This window comes from Desmodus rotundus, chromosome 9 (genome assembly GCF_022682495.2).
Source record: "Desmodus rotundus isolate HL8 chromosome 9, HLdesRot8A.1, whole genome shotgun sequence".
NCBI lineage: Eukaryota > Metazoa > Chordata > Mammalia > Chiroptera > Phyllostomidae > Desmodus > Desmodus rotundus.
This window is the reverse complement of record NC_071395.1, coordinates 41,169,460-41,183,985: the sequence shown is the minus strand read 5'-3', so window position 1 is coordinate 41,183,985 and position 14,526 is coordinate 41,169,460. Positions and strand designations below refer to the sequence as shown.

At 58.0% G+C, this 14,526-nt stretch overlaps 1 protein-coding gene across 1 annotated transcript; it reads left to right on the top strand.

Annotated features, from left to right (window-relative positions):
• The first annotated feature begins 2,315 nt into the window (after positions 1-2,315).
• Positions 2,316-4,816, top strand: LOC139440271 (mucin-16-like). Its single transcript, XM_071219264.1, has 2 exons — positions 2,316-4,032; positions 4,740-4,816. The coding sequence occupies exons 1-2, from the start codon at positions 2,400-2,402 to the stop codon at positions 4,814-4,816; spliced, it is 1,710 nt and encodes a 569-aa protein (XP_071075365.1). The 5' UTR covers positions 2,316-2,399.
• The last annotated feature ends 9,710 nt before the right edge of the window (positions 4,817-14,526 follow it).

The following is a 14,526-nucleotide window of genomic DNA, read 5'->3' as shown; positions in this document are numbered from 1 at the left end:
AAGCCAAAACAACTCTCTCAACCCAGACGGAGTCCCTGCGTGAATCAGATACAACAGTCCCTTCGGTCACCCATCCTGCAGAGCCCAGCACGTTGTTTCCCGAAAGCCCTTCCAGCGTCTCCCACAGGCAGTCAGACAGCGCACCCTCGGTGGCCACCAGTCCTGGGGCAGAAGCCAGTTCAACTCTTCCAGGTAAGACTGTCCAACCTGTTGGACCAGGGGTGGTGACCTCGCAGGCCACTAGTTCTGGGACGGGGACCAGCGCAACCGCTGCAACTTCGACTCATTCCCAAGTTCATCCGGACACCACGGCCTCGTGGGCCACCCAGTTTGAAACGGAAGCAAGGTCGGCTGTTGCAACGCTGACTGCGTCCCACCGTGAGCCAGATCCCACAGTGTCTGTGGTCACCCGTCCTTCAGAGACCGGCCTTAATGTTTCCCAAACAACTTCCAAAGTTTCCCACAGTGATCCAGACACCATGTCTTCAACAGCCACCGGTCCTGGGGCAGGAGCCAGCTCAGCCCTTCCAACAGTCACTGTCCCGCCTGAGGTACTCACCATGGCCACCTCCCTGGTCACCAGTTCTGCAACAGAAGCCAGTACAACTTTCTCCACTGGGACTGTTTCCACTGATGACTCAGATCCAAGCATCTCCTCAGTCACCCGTCCCGCAGAGTCCAGCTCCACTGTCCCCGGGGCAGCTACCAGTGTTTCCCGTAGTGACTCGGACAGCACCGCCCCAACGGCCCCCAGTCTTGGAACAGAAGCCAGTTCAGCTGGTCCAGATGTTCCTCTCTCATCCCCTGAGGTCCCAGGTCTGGTGACCTCAGAGGTTCCTAGCTCTGGGACAGATGCCGGTGTGGTTGTCCCACCTCTGACTCTTTCTCCTCATGAACAGGCCACCACAGCCCCATGGGTGAGCCACCCTGCAGCACAGACTGCTTCAGCCGTGCCAACTGTGACTGGTTCCGCTGATGTTTCAGGAGCAGTGAGCTCACTTGACACCAGTTCTGGGGCAGAGACCAACCCGACTCTTCCAACTCTGACTGATTTCCCACATGAACTAGAGAGCGTAGAAGCCAGTTCAGCGGTTCCAACTCTGACTGTTTCCCCTGAGGATCTAGATGCAAGAGTCTCTTTGGTCACCCAGTCTTCAGACAGCAGCGCGTTCTCTTCCGAAAGCACTTCCAGTGTTTCCAACAGTGAGTCAGACAGCGCACCCTCGATGGCCACTGGTCCTGGTGCAGAAGCTATTTCCACTCCTCCAGGCAGGACTGTGGAAACGGTTGTCCCAGGGGTGGTGCCGTCACGGGCCACTAGTCCTGGGCCAGACACCACCACAAGTGCTTCAACTTTGACCAGAGACCAAGTTCATCTGGAGGCCACAGCCTCCTGGGCCACCCATCTGGAAACGGAAGCCAGGTCAGCTGTTCCAACTCTGACTGAGTCCCCTCGTGAGCCAGATCCCACAGTGTCCTCCGTGACCCGTCCCGGGGCACAGACCGGTTCAACCGTTTCAACCTTGGCGCTTTCCCCTGGTGTATCAGGGGTGGAGATCACACAGGTAAGCGGTTCTAGGCCAGAGACTGGTACAGCTTTTGCAACTCTGACTCTTTCCCCGCCTGAACCAGAGACAGCAGCCTCATGGGGCACCCATCCTGCAGCAGAAGCCAGTTCCATTGTTCCGGGTATGCCTGTTTCTCCGCAGGAGCCGGACACAACAGCCTCATGGGTCCATTCACCAAAGACCAGCCCCTCGGTTTCCAGAAAGACGCCCAGTTCTTCCCACAGTGAAACAGACAGCATATCCTCAACAGCCACCACTCCTGGGGCAGGGGCCAGTTCAGCCCTCCCAGCAGGGACTGTCCCGCTTGATGTACTCGCGGTGGCCACCTCCCTAGTCACTAGTCCTGGACCAGAAGCCAAAACAACTCTCTCAACCCAGACGGAGTCCCTGCGTGAATCAGATACAACAGTCCCTTCGGTCACCCATCCTGCAGAGCCCAGCACGTTGTTTCCCGAAAGCCCTTCCAGCGTCTCCCACAGGCAGTCAGACAGCGCACCCTCGGTGGCCACCAGTCCTGGGGCAGAAGCCAGTTCAACTCTTCCAGGTAAGACTGTCCAACCTGTTGGACCAGGGGTGGTGACCGCGCAGGCCACTAGTTCTGGGACGGGGACCAGCGCAACCGCTGCAACTTCGACTCATTCCCAAGTTCATCCGGACACCACGGCCTCGTGGGCCACCCAGTTTGAAACGGAAGCAAGGTCGGCTGTTGCAACGCTGACTGCGTCCCACCGTGAGCCAGATCCCACAGTGTCTGTGGTCACCCGTCCTTCAGAGACCGGCCTTAATGTTTCCCAAACAACTTCCAAAGTTTCCCACAGTGATCCAGACACCATGTCTTCAACAGCCACCGGTCCTGGGGCAGGAGCCAGCTCAGCCCTTCCAACAGTCACTGTCCCGCCTGAGGTACTCACCATGGCCACCTCCCTGGTCACCAGTTCTGCAACAGAAGCCAGTACAACTTTCTCCACTGGGACTGTTTCCACTGATGACTCAGATCCAAGCATCTCCTCAGTCACCCGTCCCGCAGAGTCCAGCTCCACTGTCCCCGGGGCAGCTACCAGTGTTTCCCGTAGTGACTCGGACAGCACCGCCCCAACGGCCCCCAGTCTTGGAACAGAAGCCAGTTCAGCTGGTCCAGATGTTCCTCTCTCATCCCCTGAGGTCCCAGGTCTGGTGACCTCAGAGGTTCCTAGCTCTGGGACAGATGCCGGTGTGGTTGTCCCACCTCTGACTCTTTCTCCTCATGAACAGGCCACCACAGCCCCATGGGTGAGCCACCCTGCAGCACAGACTGCTTCAGCCGTGCCAACTGTGACTGGTTCCGCTGATGTTTCAGGAGCAGTGAGCTCACTTGACACCAGTTCTGGGGCAGAGACCAACCCGACTCTTCCAACTCTGACTGATTTCCCACATGAACTAGAGAGCGTAGAAGCCAGTTCAGCGGTTCCAACTCTGACTGTTTCCCCTGAGGATCTAGATGCAAGAGTCTCTTTGGTCACCCAGTCTTCAGACAGCAGCGCGTTCTCTTCCGAAAGCACTTCCAGTGTTTCCAACAGTGAGTCAGACAGCGCACCCTCGATGGCCACTGGTCCTGGTGCAGAAGCTATTTCCACTCCTCCAGGCAGGACTGTGGAAACGGTTGTCCCAGGGGTGGTGCCGTCACGGGCCACTAGTCCTGGGCCAGACACCACCACAAGTGCTTCAACTTTGACCAGAGACCAAGTTCATCTGGAGGCCACAGCCTCCTGGGCCACCCATCTGGAAACGGAAGCCAGGTCAGCTGTTCCAACTCTGACTGAGTCCCCTCGTGAGCCAGATCCCACAGTGTCCTCCGTGACCCGTCCCGGGGCACAGACCGGTTCAACCGTTTCAACCTTGGCGCTTTCCCCTGGTGTATCAGGGGTGGAGATCACACAGGTAAGCGGTTCTAGGCCAGAGACTGGTACAGCTTTTGCAACTCTGACTCTTTCCCCGCCTGAACCAGAGACAGCAGCCTCATGGGGCACCCATCCTGCAGCAGAAGCCAGTTCCATTGTTCCGGGTATGCCTGTTTCTCCGCAGGAGCCGGACACAACAGCCTCATGGGTCCATTCACCAAAGACCAGCCCCTCGGTTTCCAGAAAGACGCCCAGTTCTTCCCACAGTGAAACAGACAGCATATCCTCAACAGCCACCACTCCTGGGGCAGGGGCCAGTTCAGCCCTCCCAGCAGGGACTGTCCCGCTTGATGTACTCGCGGTGGCCACCTCCCTAGTCACTAGTCCTGGACCAGAAGCCAAAACAACTCTCTCAACCCAGACGGAGTCCCTGCGTGAATCAGATACAACAGTCCCTTCGGTCACCCATCCTGCAGAGCCCAGCACGTTGTTTCCCGAAAGCCCTTCCAGCGTCTCCCACAGGCAGTCAGACAGCGCACCCTCGGTGGCCACCAGTCCTGGGGCAGAAGCCAGTTCAACTCTTCCAGGTAAGACTGTCCAACCTGTTGGACCAGGGGTGGTGACCGCGCAGGCCACTAGTTCTGGGACGGGGACCAGCGCAACCGCTGCAACTTCGACTCATTCCCAAGTTCATCCGGACACCACGGCCTCGTGGGCCACCCAGTTTGAAACGGAAGCAAGGTCGGCTGTTGCAACGCTGACTGCGTCCCACCGTGAGCCAGATCCCACAGTGTCTGTGGTCACCCGTCCTTCAGAGACCGGCCTTAATGTTTCCCAAACAACTTCCAAAGTTTCCCACAGTGATCCAGACACCATGTCTTCAACAGCCACCGGTCCTGGGGCAGGAGCCAGCTCAGCCCTTCCAACAGTCACTGTCCCGCCTGAGGTACTCACCATGGCCACCTCCCTGGTCACCAGTTCTGCAACAGAAGCCAGTACAACTTTCTCCACTGGGACTGTTTCCACTGATGACTCAGATCCAAGCATCTCCTCAGTCACCCGTCCCGCAGAGTCCAGCTCCACTGTCCCCGGGGCAGCTACCAGTGTTTCCCGTAGTGACTCGGACAGCACCGCCCCAACGGCCCCCAGTCTTGGAACAGAAGCCAGTTCAGCTGGTCCAGATGTTCCTCTCTCATCCCCTGAGGTCCCAGGTCTGGTGACCTCAGAGGTTCCTAGCTCTGGGACAGATGCCGGTGTGGTTGTCCCACCTCTGACTCTTTCTCCTCATGAACAGGCCACCACAGCCCCATGGGTGAGCCACCCTGCAGCACAGACTGCTTCAGCCGTGCCAACTGTGACTGGTTCCGCTGATGTTTCAGGAGCAGTGAGCTCACTTGACACCAGTTCTGGGGCAGAGACCAACCCGACTCTTCCAACTCTGACTGATTTCCCACATGAACTAGAGAGCGTAGAAGCCAGTTCAGCGGTTCCAACTCTGACTGTTTCCCCTGAGGATCTAGATGCAAGAGTCTCTTTGGTCACCCAGTCTTCAGACAGCAGCGCGTTCTCTTCCGAAAGCACTTCCAGTGTTTCCAACAGTGAGTCAGACAGCGCACCCTCGATGGCCACTGGTCCTGGTGCAGAAGCTATTTCCACTCCTCCAGGCAGGACTGTGGAAACGGTTGTCCCAGGGGTGGTGCCGTCACGGGCCACTAGTCCTGGGCCAGACACCACCACAAGTGCTTCAACTTTGACCAGAGACCAAGTTCATCTGGAGGCCACAGCCTCCTGGGCCACCCATCTGGAAACGGAAGCCAGGTCAGCTGTTCCAACTCTGACTGAGTCCCCTCGTGAGCCAGATCCCACAGTGTCCTCCGTGACCCGTCCCGGGGCACAGACCGGTTCAACCGTTTCAACCTTGGCGCTTTCCCCTGGTGTATCAGGGGTGGAGATCACACAGGTAAGCGGTTCTAGGCCAGAGACTGGTACAGCTTTTGCAACTCTGACTCTTTCCCCGCCTGAACCAGAGACAGCAGCCTCATGGGGCACCCATCCTGCAGCAGAAGCCAGTTCCATTGTTCCGGGTATGCCTGTTTCTCCGCAGGAGCCGGACACAACAGCCTCATGGGTCCATTCACCAAAGACCAGCCCCTCGGTTTCCAGAAAGACGCCCAGTTCTTCCCACAGTGAAACAGACAGCATATCCTCAACAGCCACCACTCCTGGGGCAGGGGCCAGTTCAGCCCTCCCAGCAGGGACTGTCCCGCTTGATGTACTCGCGGTGGCCACCTCCCTAGTCACTAGTCCTGGACCAGAAGCCAAAACAACTCTCTCAACCCCGACGGAGTCCCTGCGTGAATCAGATACAACAGTCCCTTCGGTCACCCATCCTGCAGAGCCCAGCACGTTGTTTCCCGAAAGCCCTTCCAGCGTCTCCCACAGGCAGTCAGACAGCGCACCCTCGGTGGCCACCAGTCCTGGGGCAGAAGCCAGTTCAACTCTTCCAGGTAAGACTGTCCAACCTGTTGGACCAGGGGTGGTGACCTCGCAGGCCACTAGTTCTGGGACGGGGACCAGCGCAACCGCTGCAACTTCGACTCATTCCCAAGTTCATCCGGACACCACGGCCTCGTGGGCCACCCAGTTTGAAACGGAAGCAAGGTCGGCTGTTGCAACGCTGACTGCGTCCCACCGTGAGCCAGATCCCACAGTGTCTGTGGTCACCCGTCCTTCAGAGACCGGCCTTAATGTTTCCCAAACAACTTCCAAAGTTTCCCACAGTGATCCAGACACCATGTCTTCAACAGCCACCGGTCCTGGGGCAGGAGCCAGCTCAGCCCTTCCAACAGTCACTGTCCCGCCTGAGGTACTCACCATGGCCACCTCCCTGGTCACCAGTTCTGCAACAGAAGCCAGTACAACTTTCTCCACTGGGACTGTTTCCACTGATGACTCAGATCCAAGCATCTCCTCAGTCACCCGTCCCGCAGAGTCCAGCTCCACTGTCCCCGGGGCAGCTACCAGTGTTTCCCGTAGTGACTCGGACAGCACCGCCCCAACGGCCCCCAGTCTTGGAACAGAAGCCAGTTCAGCTGGTCCAGATGTTCCTCTCTCATCCCCTGAGGTCCCAGGTCTGGTGACCTCAGAGGTTCCTAGCTCTGGGACAGATGCCGGTGTGGTTGTCCCACCTCTGACTCTTTCTCCTCATGAACAGGCCACCACAGCCCCATGGGTGAGCCACCCTGCAGCACAGACTGCTTCAGCCGTGCCAACTGTGACTGGTTCCGCTGATGTTTCAGGAGCAGTGAGCTCACTTGACACCAGTTCTGGGGCAGAGACCAACCCGACTCTTCCAACTCTGACTGATTTCCCACATGAACTAGAGAGCGTAGAAGCCAGTTCAGCGGTTCCAACTCTGACTGTTTCCCCTGAGGATCTAGATGCAAGAGTCTCTTTGGTCACCCAGTCTTCAGACAGCAGCGCGTTCTCTTCCGAAAGCACTTCCAGTGTTTCCAACAGTGAGTCAGACAGCGCACCCTCGATGGCCACTGGTCCTGGTGCAGAAGCTATTTCCACTCCTCCAGGCAGGACTGTGGAAACGGTTGTCCCAGGGGTGGTGCCGTCACGGGCCACTAGTCCTGGGCCAGACACCACCACAAGTGCTTCAACTTTGACCAGAGACCAAGTTCATCTGGAGGCCACAGCCTCCTGGGCCACCCATCTGGAAACGGAAGCCAGGTCAGCTGTTCCAACTCTGACTGAGTCCCCTCGTGAGCCAGATCCCACAGTGTCCTCCGTGACCCGTCCCGGGGCACAGACCGGTTCAACCGTTTCAACCTTGGCGCTTTCCCCTGGTGTATCAGGGGTGGAGATCACACAGGTAAGCGGTTCTAGGCCAGAGACTGGTACAGCTTTTGCAACTCTGACTCTTTCCCCGCCTGAACCAGAGACAGCAGCCTCATGGGGCACCCATCCTGCAGCAGAAGCCAGTTCCATTGTTCCGGGTATGCCTGTTTCTCCGCAGGAGCCGGACACAACAGCCTCATGGGTCCATTCACCAAAGACCAGCCCCTCGGTTTCCAGAAAGACGCCCAGTTCTTCCCACAGTGAAACAGACAGCATATCCTCAACAGCCACCACTCCTGGGGCAGGGGCCAGTTCAGCCCTCCCAGCAGGGACTGTCCCGCTTGATGTACTCGCGGTGGCCACCTCCCTAGTCACTAGTCCTGGACCAGAAGCCAAAACAACTCTCTCAACCCCGACGGAGTCCCTGCGTGAATCAGATACAACAGTCCCTTCGGTCACCCATCCTGCAGAGCCCAGCACGTTGTTTCCCGAAAGCCCTTCCAGCGTCTCCCACAGGCAGTCAGACAGCGCACCCTCGGTGGCCACCAGTCCTGGGGCAGAAGCCAGTTCAACTCTTCCAGGTAAGACTGTCCAACCTGTTGGACCAGGGGTGGTGACCTCGCAGGCCACTAGTTCTGGGACGGGGACCAGCGCAACCGCTGCAACTTCGACTCATTCCCAAGTTCATCCGGACACCACGGCCTCGTGGGCCACCCAGTTTGAAACGGAAGCAAGGTCGGCTGTTGCAACGCTGACTGCGTCCCACCGTGAGCCAGATCCCACAGTGTCTGTGGTCACCCGTCCTTCAGAGACCGGCCTTAATGTTTCCCAAACAACTTCCAAAGTTTCCCACAGTGATCCAGACACCATGTCTTCAACAGCCACCGGTCCTGGGGCAGGAGCCAGCTCAGCCCTTCCAACAGTCACTGTCCCGCCTGAGGTACTCACCATGGCCACCTCCCTGGTCACCAGTTCTGCAACAGAAGCCAGTACAACTTTCTCCACTGGGACTGTTTCCACTGATGACTCAGATCCAAGCATCTCCTCAGTCACCCGTCCCGCAGAGTCCAGCTCCACTGTCCCCGGGGCAGCTACCAGTGTTTCCCGTAGTGACTCGGACAGCACCGCCCCAACGGCCCCCAGTCTTGGAACAGAAGCCAGTTCAGCTGGTCCAGATGTTCCTCTCTCATCCCCTGAGGTCCCAGGTCTGGTGACCTCAGAGGTTCCTAGCTCTGGGACAGATGCCGGTGTGGTTGTCCCACCTCTGACTCTTTCTCCTCATGAACAGGCCACCACAGCCCCATGGGTGAGCCACCCTGCAGCACAGACTGCTTCAGCCGTGCCAACTGTGACTGGTTCCGCTGATGTTTCAGGAGCAGTGAGCTCACTTGACACCAGTTCTGGGGCAGAGACCAACCCGACTCTTCCAACTCTGACTGATTTCCCACATGAACTAGAGAGCGTAGAAGCCAGTTCAGCGGTTCCAACTCTGACTGTTTCCCCTGAGGATCTAGATGCAAGAGTCTCTTTGGTCACCCAGTCTTCAGACAGCAGCGCGTTCTCTTCCGAAAGCACTTCCAGTGTTTCCAACAGTGAGTCAGACAGCGCACCCTCGATGGCCACTGGTCCTGGTGCAGAAGCTATTTCCACTCCTCCAGGCAGGACTGTGGAAACGGTTGTCCCAGGGGTGGTGCCGTCACGGGCCACTAGTCCTGGGCCAGACACCACCACAAGTGCTTCAACTTTGACCAGAGACCAAGTTCATCTGGAGGCCACAGCCTCCTGGGCCACCCATCTGGAAACGGAAGCCAGGTCAGCTGTTCCAACTCTGACTGAGTCCCCTCGTGAGCCAGATCCCACAGTGTCCTCCGTGACCCGTCCCGGGGCACAGACCGGTTCAACCGTTTCAACCTTGGCGCTTTCCCCTGGTGTATCAGGGGTGGAGATCACACAGGTAAGCGGTTCTAGGCCAGAGACTGGTACAGCTTTTGCAACTCTGACTCTTTCCCCGCCTGAACCAGAGACAGCAGCCTCATGGGGCACCCATCCTGCAGCAGAAGCCAGTTCCATTGTTCCGGGTATGCCTGTTTCTCCGCAGGAGCCGGACACAACAGCCTCATGGGTCCATTCACCAAAGACCAGCCCCTCGGTTTCCAGAAAGACGCCCAGTTCTTCCCACAGTGAAACAGACAGCATATCCTCAACAGCCACCACTCCTGGGGCAGGGGCCAGTTCAGCCCTCCCAGCAGGGACTGTCCCGCTTGATGTACTCGCGGTGGCCACCTCCCTAGTCACTAGTCCTGGACCAGAAGCCAAAACAACTCTCTCAACCCAGACGGAGTCCCTGCGTGAATCAGATACAACAGTCCCTTCGGTCACCCATCCTGCAGAGCCCAGCACGTTGTTTCCCGAAAGCCCTTCCAGCGTCTCCCACAGGCAGTCAGACAGCGCACCCTCGGTGGCCACCAGTCCTGGGGCAGAAGCCAGTTCAACTCTTCCAGGTAAGACTGTCCAACCTGTTGGACCAGGGGTGGTGACCGCGCAGGCCACTAGTTCTGGGACGGGGACCAGCGCAACCGCTGCAACTTCGACTCATTCCCAAGTTCATCCGGACACCACCGCCTCGTGGGCCACCCAGTTTGAAACGGAAGCAAGGTCGGCTGTTGCAACGCTGACTGCGTCCCACCGTGAGCCAGATCCCACAGTGTCTGTGGTCACCCGTCCTTCAGAGACCGGCCTTAATGTTTCCCAAACAACTTCCAAAGTTTCCCACAGTGATCCAGACACCATGTCTTCAACAGCCACCGGTCCTGGGGCAGGAGCCAGCTCAGCCCTTCCAACAGTCACTGTCCCGCCTGAGGTACTCACCATGGCCACCTCCCTGGTCACCAGTTCTGCAACAGAAGCCAGTACAACTTTCTCCACTGGGACTGTTTCCACTGATGACTCAGATCCAAGCATCTCCTCAGTCACCCGTCCCGCAGAGTCCAGCTCCACTGTCCCCGGGGCAGCTACCAGTGTTTCCCGTAGTGACTCGGACAGCACCGCCCCAACGGCCCCCAGTCTTGGAACAGAAGCCAGTTCAGCTGGTCCAGATGTTCCTCTCTCATCCCCTGAGGTCCCAGGTCTGGTGACCTCAGAGGTTCCTAGCTCTGGGACAGATGCCGGTGTGGTTGTCCCACCTCTGACTCTTTCTCCTCATGAACAGGCCACCACAGCCCCATGGGTGAGCCACCCTGCAGCACAGACTGCTTCAGCCGTGCCAACTGTGACTGGTTCCGCTGATGTTTCAGGAGCAGTGAGCTCACTTGACACCAGTTCTGGGGCAGAGACCAACCCGACTCTTCCAACTCTGACTGATTTCCCACATGAACTAGAGAGCGTAGAAGCCAGTTCAGCGGTTCCAACTCTGACTGTTTCCCCTGAGGATCTAGATGCAAGAGTCTCTTTGGTCACCCAGTCTTCAGACAGCAGCGCGTTCTCTTCCGAAAGCACTTCCAGTGTTTCCAACAGTGAGTCAGACAGCGCACCCTCGATGGCCACTGGTCCTGGTGCAGAAGCTATTTCCACTCCTCCAGGCAGGACTGTGGAAACGGTTGTCCCAGGGGTGGTGCCGTCACGGGCCACTAGTCCTGGGCCAGACACCACCACAAGTGCTTCAACTTTGACCAGAGACCAAGTTCATCTGGAGGCCACAGCCTCCTGGGCCACCCATCTGGAAACGGAAGCCAGGTCAGCTGTTCCAACTCTGACTGAGTCCCCTCGTGAGCCAGATCCCACAGTGTCCTCCGTGACCCGTCCCGGGGCACAGACCGGTTCAACCGTTTCAACCTTGGCGCTTTCCCCTGGTGTATCAGGGGTGGAGATCACACAGGTAAGCGGTTCTAGGCCAGAGACTGGTACAGCTTTTGCAACTCTGACTCTTTCCCCGCCTGAACCAGAGACAGCAGCCTCATGGGGCACCCATCCTGCAGCAGAAGCCAGTTCCATTGTTCCGGGTATGCCTGTTTCTCCGCAGGAGCCGGACACAACAGCCTCATGGGTCCATTCACCAAAGACCAGCCCCTCGGTTTCCAGAAAGACGCCCAGTTCTTCCCACAGTGAAACAGACAGCATATCCTCAACAGCCACCACTCCTGGGGCAGGGGCCAGTTCAGCCCTCCCAGCAGGGACTGTCCCGCTTGATGTACTCGCGGTGGCCACCTCCCTAGTCACTAGTCCTGGACCAGAAGCCAAAACAACTCTCTCAACCCCGACGGAGTCCCTGCGTGAATCAGATACAACAGTCCCTTCGGTCACCCATCCTGCAGAGCCCAGCACGTTGTTTCCCGAAAGCCCTTCCAGCGTCTCCCACAGGCAGTCAGACAGCGCACCCTCGGTGGCCACCAGTCCTGGGGCAGAAGCCAGTTCAACTCTTCCAGGTAAGACTGTCCAACCTGTTGGACCAGGGGTGGTGACCTCGCAGGCCACTAGTTCTGGGACGGGGACCAGCGCAACCGCTGCAACTTCGACTCATTCCCAAGTTCATCCGGACACCACCGCCTCGTGGGCCACCCAGTTTGAAACGGAAGCAAGGTCGGCTGTTGCAACGCTGACTGCGTCCCACCGTGAGCCAGATCCCACAGTGTCTGTGGTCACCCGTCCTTCAGAGACCGGCCTTAATGTTTCCCAAACAACTTCCAAAGTTTCCCACAGTGATCCAGACACCATGTCTTCAACAGCCACCGGTCCTGGGGCAGGAGCCAGCTCAGCCCTTCCAACAGTCACTGTCCCGCCTGAGGTACTCACCATGGCCACCTCCCTGGTCACCAGTTCTGCAACAGAAGCCAGTACAACTTTCTCCACTGGGACTGTTTCCACTGATGACTCAGATCCAAGCATCTCCTCAGTCACCTGTCCCGCAGAGTCCAGCTCCACTGTCCCCGGGGCAGCTACCAGTGTTTCCCGTAGTGACTCGGACAGCACCGCCCCAACGGCCCCCAGTCTTGGAACAGAAGCCAGTTCAGCTGGTCCAGATGTTCCTCTCTCATCCCCTGAGGTCCCAGGTCTGGTGACCTCAGAGGTTCCTAGCTCTGGGACAGATGCCGGTGTGGTTGTCCCACCTCTGACTCTTTCTCCTCATGAACAGGCCACCACAGCCCCATGGGTGAGCCACCCTGCAGCACAGACTGCTTCAGCCGTGCCAACTGTGACTGGTTCCGCTGATGTTTCAGGAGCAGTGAGCTCACTTGACACCAGTTCTGGGGCAGAGACCAACCCGACTCTTCCAACTCTGACTGATTTCCCACATGAACTAGAGAGCGTAGAAGCCAGTTCAGCGGTTCCAACTCTGACTGTTTCCCCTGAGGATCTAGATGCAAGAGTCTCTTTGGTCACCCAGTCTTCAGACAGCAGCGCGTTCTCTTCCGAAAGCACTTCCAGTGTTTCCAACAGTGAGTCAGACAGCGCACCCTCGATGGCCACTGGTCCTGGTGCAGAAGCTATTTCCACTCCTCCAGGCAGGACTGTGGAAACGGTTGTCCCAGGGGTGGTGCCGTCACGGGCCACTAGTCCTGGGCCAGACACCACCACAAGTGCTTCAACTTTGACCAGAGACCAAGTTCATCTGGAGGCCACAGCCTCCTGGGCCACCCATCTGGAAACGGAAGCCAGGTCAGCTGTTCCAACTCTGACTGAGTCCCCTCGTGAGCCAGATCCCACAGTGTCCTCCGTGACCCGTCCCGGGGCACAGACCGGTTCAACCGTTTCAACCTTGGCGCTTTCCCCTGGTGTATCAGGGGTGGAGATCACACAGGTAAGCGGTTCTAGGCCAGAGACTGGTACAGCTTTTGCAACTCTGACTCTTTCCCCGCCTGAACCAGAGACAGCAGCCTCATGGGGCACCCATCCTGCAGCAGAAGCCAGTTCCATTGTTCCGGGTATGCCTGTTTCTCCGCAGGAGCCGGACACAACAGCCTCATGGGTCCATTCACCAAAGACCAGCCCCTCGGTTTCCAGAAAGACGCCCAGTTCTTCCCACAGTGAAACAGACAGCATATCCTCAACAGCCACCACTCCTGGGGCAGGGGCCAGTTCAGCCCTCCCAGCAGGGACTGTCCCGCTTGATGTACTCGCGGTGGCCACCTCCCTAGTCACTAGTCCTGGACCAGAAGCCAAAACAACTCTCTCAACCCAGACGGAGTCCCTGCGTGAATCAGATACAACAGTCCCTTCGGTCACCCATCCTGCAGAGCCCAGCACGTTGTTTCCCGAAAGCCCTTCCAGCGTCTCCCACAGGCAGTCAGACAGCGCACCCTCGGTGGCCACCAGTCCTGGGGCAGAAGCCAGTTCAACTCTTCCAGGTAAGACTGTCCAACCTGTTGGACCAGGGGTGGTGACCGCGCAGGCCACTAGTTCTGGGACGGGGACCAGCGCAACCGCTGCAACTTCGACTCATTCCCAAGTTCATCCGGACACCACGGCCTCGTGGGCCACCCAGTTTGAAACGGAAGCAAGGTCGGCTGTTGCAACGCTGACTGCGTCCCACCGTGAGCCAGATCCCACAGTGTCTGTGGTCACCCGTCCTTCAGAGACCGGCCTTAATGTTTCCCAAACAACTTCCAAAGTTTCCCACAGTGATCCAGACACCATGTCTTCAACAGCCACCGGTCCTGGGGCAGGAGCCAGCTCAGCCCTTCCAACAGTCACTGTCCCGCCTGAGGTACTCACCATGGCCACCTCCCTGGTCACCAGTTCTGCAACAGAAGCCAGTACAACTTTCTCCACTGGGACTGTTTCCACTGATGACTCAGATCCAAGCATCTCCTCAGTCACCCGTCCCGCAGAGTCCAGCTCCACTGTCCCCGGGGCAGCTACCAGTGTTTCCCGTAGTGACTCGGACAGCACCGCCCCAACGGCCCCCAGTCTTGGAACAGAAGCCAGTTCAGCTGGTCCAGATGTTCCTCTCTCATCCCCTGAGGTCCCAGGTCTGGTGACCTCAGAGGTTCCTAGCTCTGGGACAGATGCCGGTGTGGTTGTCCCACCTCTGACTCTTTCTCCTCATGAACAGGCCACCACAGCCCCATGGGTGAGCCACCCTGCAGCACAGACTGCTTCAGCCGTGCCAACTGTGACTGGTTCCGCTGATGTTTCAGGAGCAGTGAGCTCACTTGACACCAGTTCTGGGGCAGAGACCAACCCGACTCTTCCAACTCTGACTGATTTCCCACATGAACTAGAGAGCGTAGAAGCCAGTT